Source organism: Zingiber officinale, chromosome 3A (genome assembly GCF_018446385.1).
Source record: "Zingiber officinale cultivar Zhangliang chromosome 3A, Zo_v1.1, whole genome shotgun sequence".
NCBI lineage: Eukaryota > Viridiplantae > Streptophyta > Magnoliopsida > Zingiberales > Zingiberaceae > Zingiber > Zingiber officinale.
This window is the reverse complement of record NC_055990.1, coordinates 144,719,554-144,725,367: the sequence shown is the minus strand read 5'-3', so window position 1 is coordinate 144,725,367 and position 5,814 is coordinate 144,719,554. Positions and strand designations below refer to the sequence as shown.

The following is a 5,814-nucleotide window of genomic DNA, read 5'->3' as shown; positions in this document are numbered from 1 at the left end:
TGATATAAATATATATCATTATTATATCATTTTCACGCTACAACATCATCGCATTGCTCTCGGGGCTAGTGGTAAAATACCTTCTTAATTTCTTATTAAAGATAGAGTTGCAAATTAATAGATAAATTTTATCTTAAAAATATTAGGCTGATGGATCCATAAGTGCTATAATTTATTTTAATGGTTAATGAAATATTTTTGTAAGACTAGACGGATCCCCTCCAGAATTTAGAAAATACCAACTAAAAAATATACGAAATACCTAATATCAACTTAAAAAAATAAAAATTATAAAAATATCTTATCAATCTAAGGAGGACTTTTGGAAGCTTTCTGTAAAACTACAATATTTTCTAAAGAGAACAAAAAAGCCCTGAAATTATAATTTGCATCATCTCATGATTAGCTATCACTTGAACAAGCAAAGGTTCACTTAGTTAAGTTTATGAACCTTGAAATCTTATTCACTTGGTTTGTAAACCAAGATGTTGAATTCCAAAAGGATTGTAGGATTATGACCAGCAAATGTTATAGCCAAAACACAAAATCAGGTGACTTTCCATCGCTAGAGGATTCAAATAGCAGAAGGTGAAGATCAAAGTTCATAGTGCTGAATGCCCCAAATTCGGAGGACTCGACTATATCACCATACATCTGGTCGCAGCTCACTGGTTGCCGGAGGCATCCACTTTCCTGAGTTGTAGACACTCTCTCCTACCTTCCATCCAGGAACATCTTTCATGATCCTAGCTTCCTCTTCTAAATATTTCTTCCATTCCTTGACAAACCTACAAGGAAGTGTACAATGCTTGAGAAAAACATTAAAGGGAAGGTAGTGGATGCATAATCATCACTGTCTTTATCCCATCATGTTTATCCCAACTATTTAAGAGTGACCACGTGAATATTATCTTCCATAAATAAGCTTATATTACTAGTGGTTTACTGTTTATGGAAAAGGTGAAATGTACATCAGAAATTTAGAATGAAGTTAGTAGCAATGATATTTTATTTACCGTTCATCTTCTTCAGCTTGAAGCACTGGCACTAATGCTCTACGAGCAGCATATTTCTCTTCCTTCAATGCACTGGTTCCAATCACAAATGCATATTTAGAAAAATGTTCTTTGGCACAAACAACATAACATTCTCCAAATTAATGGAAAAGGTTTGATTGAGACTGAGAATGAAGAAAATAGACAGTAGAAGTAAACCAGAAAGGAGGAAAGTGTATAAATAGTACAATAAATGCACTATTAAACAAATTTTTATTGAATAAAAAGTAAAACATGCAAAGATGATATGGAAAAATGAGTCGTAGCTCGTAAGAAAGTTCTGGCAATGGCCACGCATTGCTCAATCCATAAAACCCAAAACATGAGTTTCTGGTAGTCACATCAACTTAGCAGGCACGTTTCCACTTGAGGAAGACTAATCTTGTATTAGCAGTTGAAAAAACTCCATTCAGCAAAAAGATTAGAGATCCTAGAGCATACTTAAAATCATCCCCATGGATTTCACTCTTATTAGAATGAATTGGATGTCTAATAGGTATTTTCACTTCAATTCATGCAAAACACAAGACATACAACCAAACCTCTCAGCTTCCATTTTCAGCAATTCAAGTGCCAGTAAAATGATGCATGCTAGTAACTAAAAGAACTCAACAAAGATATTTTAGATTGCTAGTTGTAGCCTAAACATTATCATAAAAATTAAAACTTTGGGATCGGGATCTCGGATGCTATTTTAAAAGCCATCATGGAATTGATAACCTCTTCTTGAAACATAAATATGGTGACTATATACAAGTTTGTAAGAGGAACGTTATAATTAAATTTTGCAAATAAAACAAGGTATTAGGTAACTGCAATAAGGAAATAAATAGATGGAAGCTGTATTCAGAGTAAAACATAGGCAAAGTTGTATTAAAATTTGTAAGCAGAAGATGCCGCAGTGACGAGTATTACAAACATGACAAAAGATTAATCAATCATGTTAAACAAGAGCCTATATAGAGAAAGTAATGCCAAATGGATGAGCATCTTTATTAAAAAAAATTAGCAAAGGTTAATCTTTGGATTCACACAGAAAATTACTTAATGAAATACAATTCAAAATTGCAAGTGCACTAATTTTGTAGAAAATAACTACAAGAAGTAAAACATGAATAGCAATGTCCACTAGCATTGCAGAACTCAAAAGCTAGAACCACATTGATATAACAGTTTTACTAAAAAGTAATATTAAATGTAAAACCACCACATACAATTCATCTGCTAAAAACATAGCCAGTTATTTCTTTTCTAGCACTAAATTAATTACATAAGTAATTAGTATCAAACTAAAACCACAGCTGTATTTTAAGGAAAGAAATCATAGTTGTATTAACCATACTTTATTAACACAATTAAGTTCATTCAGACTCTTTCATTCAGTCAACAATTTCGTTTTGGCAAATAACCAAACTTTACTATCAGTCATCATGTCCCTTAAATACAGAGTTTCTTAGTGTTAAAAGATACTTCTTCGAATTTCTCTTAAGCATTTCTTCCATTTAGTTATGAACCCCTTTCTCTGGGTGGTGATGGTTAGGAGGGTGTTTCCCATCATTTTACCTCTAGGAAGGGTTCAAAGATTACAAAATATTGGAAATTAATGATATTGCACCAATTCTCTAGGATTGTGTGTGCTTAATATAATGTGTCAAGGAAACTGTTTGAGACATATAGATACCATTGAGAAGCAGTAACTCCAAATCATCATTACCAGTATCACCCAGACCACTACAAGAATCATCTTTCTTTTGGGGAACACTTATGTGAGATCTCATCCTCCTTACTTTACAAGAATTAAAATTGAAGGGGCATACAAATATGGAGTTACACATAAACCTAATACATACTTTGTCAGTTAACAGATCTAGCACAAATGTTACATCGCCTCTCATCTAGTCCACACTTTTATGTGTAACAAATGTAGCATTGTGCTCTGATACTATTACATTTTTCATCTTCTTGTCTACACAGTTGATTTAAGGGATCAAACCTGCCATATCATCTCAATGTTAATATAATCGAGCAACTAGATAAATTATGATAGCCTAAACGAATTGATGAGAAAAACTAATGCATATCCAATCTAACTCTTAGTTTAATTAAATACTCAATTCTGGTAAATCATTGAGAAAATGTGCTATGCTTAGCTGTCACATGGACAATGGAGAAATTAACGTGACCCAAATGAAATGTAAATTCTATTTGTAATCAAAGTTTGGGTAACGTTCATGCTTTTTTATGTTTAGGATGGATTCAGTAATCAGCCATGTAAAATTTGCAGCGTCAACTAAAGGATACCTAGAGATTTTGCCAAAAGATCAATGCTTTGTACCAAAAAAAGGTTTTGATAAACATACAAACTGCTATGTAACGTGCCCACGTGAGGACAGATTCTTCAGTATAGAGTATCCAGCCAACAACTTATAGATAATGCTGTTGGAGTGAAATTTACAAGGCCCGTGGATATCCAATAATCAGGAAAAGTCATGTTTTTGTAGGAACAAAGATTCACCACGCCAATCTAGATTCATCACCATCGAATAAAATAAAATAATAAAACAAATTCGCAGATAATGCAGAATATAGGAGTTCTGAATTAGGAAAAGTTGGTTGGAGAAGAAGAAAACGAACCGGCGGATCTTATTCCCCTGCCCGACCTGGTAAAACCCCCAGGAGATGACGCCGAAAGCGGCGATGACGATCGCAGCGGCGCTGGGGCCTTTGCTGGGGATGCGACGGGCGTAGCGGACCGGGGCGAACCCGCCCGGAGGCGGCCCGTCCTGGAGCAGCGGCATCTCCCTCACGCTAGTCATCCCCGGCTTCTTCCTCACCTGTGCCTCCGTCATCGTTCTCCTGCCCGATCGTCGATCTCCTCCGATCCCCTTTCCCTTTCTTGATCTACCACGAGAACGGATCGACCCAACTCAATGCGGCGGATTTGGGAAAAACCGAACGGGACAAATGCTTTCTAATGAGAAACATTTTCACTTTGCCCCAAGATTTATTTAATATTCACTTCACCTTGCAAATATTTTAAAATATTAAAATATCGCCTATGTTATTTAATTTTTCATTACACTTCAAGTTTTTTAATGAAAAAATGTTCTAAAAAATTTATTTTATTATCAAAATGCTTCTATCTGAGATCAAACCTATTTTATTATTTTAAATTATCATCTAATTTATTTAGTAGTATTTTAGAAGTATTTGGTATTAATTAAGCCTCAAGGGCATTTTAAAAGCCTGTAAATGCTAGATGTATTTCAAAGGTCACCCAAGTAATATTATTCTCAAACCATCTTTCATCTTTGTAGGTTTAAAATGAAAACGTCTGAAAACTTTTGAGGATAAACTGATATTCACCTTGATCGTAAAAAGTTAAGTGAAATATTCGATAATCCACTGGGTAAAATGAAATTTGAGATCATCAAGATCCTATTAATAGGTTCCAAAAGATATTTTTTGCATGAGGAGATTTTGCCTCCATGAGAAGTGAATATAAAAATATTGAGCTCTTCATCATTTATTTTATTTTAGTGGTAAATAGAAAATTTTTATAAGATTGAGGTCGACATCTCATGATTAGTTGGTTTGAAGAATCAAATACATTGATCCGGTGGTAAGGTGAGGTTCGTTTGACAGGAGGTCAAAGTGGTCAATGTCCTGGGCAGGCGTCCGATCGGGCGGGCTACCTTCCTGGTCAGCAGGAAGAGTAACCGGCCCGACGCCCCAATAGCTCTGTCAGACACCGGGCTTCCGACGCTCATAAAACTCAAACAGGGAGAGACGAAGGCCGAGCAACCGTCCCGCTCGACAGAACAATGGACACAGCCTCGACCTGGCAGGCAGGGCTCCCTCGCCTGAGCTAGATAATAGATCACTGGCCAAGTAGACGCTCGACCCCGCCATTATGTCACCTGAACAACAGACTGGCCGAGCGGCTCTCCCACTCGGCTCAATAACTGACAAAAGGAGCAGGTGGCGATATCTTCCTAGGGACCAGTGTTATCGGCAGGTAGCATGGTCGGCGGCATGGTCGGACAGAGAATCGTACAGTGGAAGCTTCCACTGTCGCGTCAGGGATATACTCGGGTTGTTAAGGTATGACATCAGGCACGCTTTTTTGATACGTCCTTTCCAGGTATGCTTTGAGAAGCGTGCACGCCTTGGGAAGTGTGCATGCGCCTCTTGGTAGCCTTATATAAGGACCCCCAGACTTCGACGGAGATATGTTTTTACTACTATAGCTAGAGTCACGATGCTGCTCCTTTTCTCTACTTCATTTGCTTGTCGTGGGTAGCTGACTTGAGCGTCGGAGGGCTATCGCAAGGGAACCCCTCCCTGGCTCGGCACTAACGACTCTGTGGTTGTAGGCTTAGCTCGTCGGAGGTCCACGCCATCTTCAGTCGACATCCAGCCAATATGAGCGCCACCTTCCCAGCGTCCGTCTACTCACACTCAGACAGGATCAAATTTGGCGTCGTCTGTGGGAACGTACCTGAATCCGAGCTAAGGAGATGGAAGAAGCTGGACGTCTCGACACCGTGACGCTCACTCCAGAGGAGCTTGATGCGCTCATTCAAGTGTGAGCGACAAAGATAGCCGAACAGCAGCAGCAAAAGGCACTAGCCGATCGCCTGGCGCAGCAAGTGATGTCGGCCTCGGGGGATCGGCCAGCACTTGAAGACCAGCCGGAGAAACTCTCCATATGAGGACAGAACAAGATACCGACCGACACTCCAGTAGAGGTTCCACC

At 38.3% G+C, this 5,814-nt stretch overlaps 1 protein-coding gene across 1 annotated transcript; it reads right to left on the bottom strand.

Moving 5' to 3' along the window:
• Window positions 1–374: 374 nt before the first annotated feature.
• LOC122052631 (NADH dehydrogenase [ubiquinone] 1 alpha subcomplex subunit 13-B-like) lies at window positions 375–4,015 on the bottom strand. Its single transcript, XM_042614246.1, has 3 exons — window positions 3,690–4,015; window positions 1,017–1,088; window positions 375–788 (listed from the first exon to the last, which is right to left on the bottom strand). Exons 1-3 carry the CDS (start codon window positions 3,902–3,904, stop codon window positions 644–646), a joined length of 432 nt encoding a protein of 143 aa, XP_042470180.1. The 5' UTR covers window positions 3,905–4,015; the 3' UTR covers window positions 375–643.
• Between the last annotated feature and the right edge of the window lie 1,799 nt (window positions 4,016–5,814).

Bases quoted from the DNA above. Each gene is read 5' to 3' on its own strand.
- LOC122052631 (XM_042614246.1), bottom strand. From the start codon at position 3,904: ATGACGGAGGCACAGGTGAGGAAGAAGCCGGGGATGACTAGCGTGAGG. The intron at 1,089-3,689 runs GTTCGTTTTCTT...GATTGGAACCAG, and splicing joins CAGGGGAATAAGATCCGCCG to TGCATTGAAGGAAGAGAAAT. The intron at 789-1,016 runs GTAAATAAAATA...ACTTCCTTGTAG, and splicing joins CAAGCTGAAGAAGATGAACG to GTTTGTCAAGGAATGGAAGA.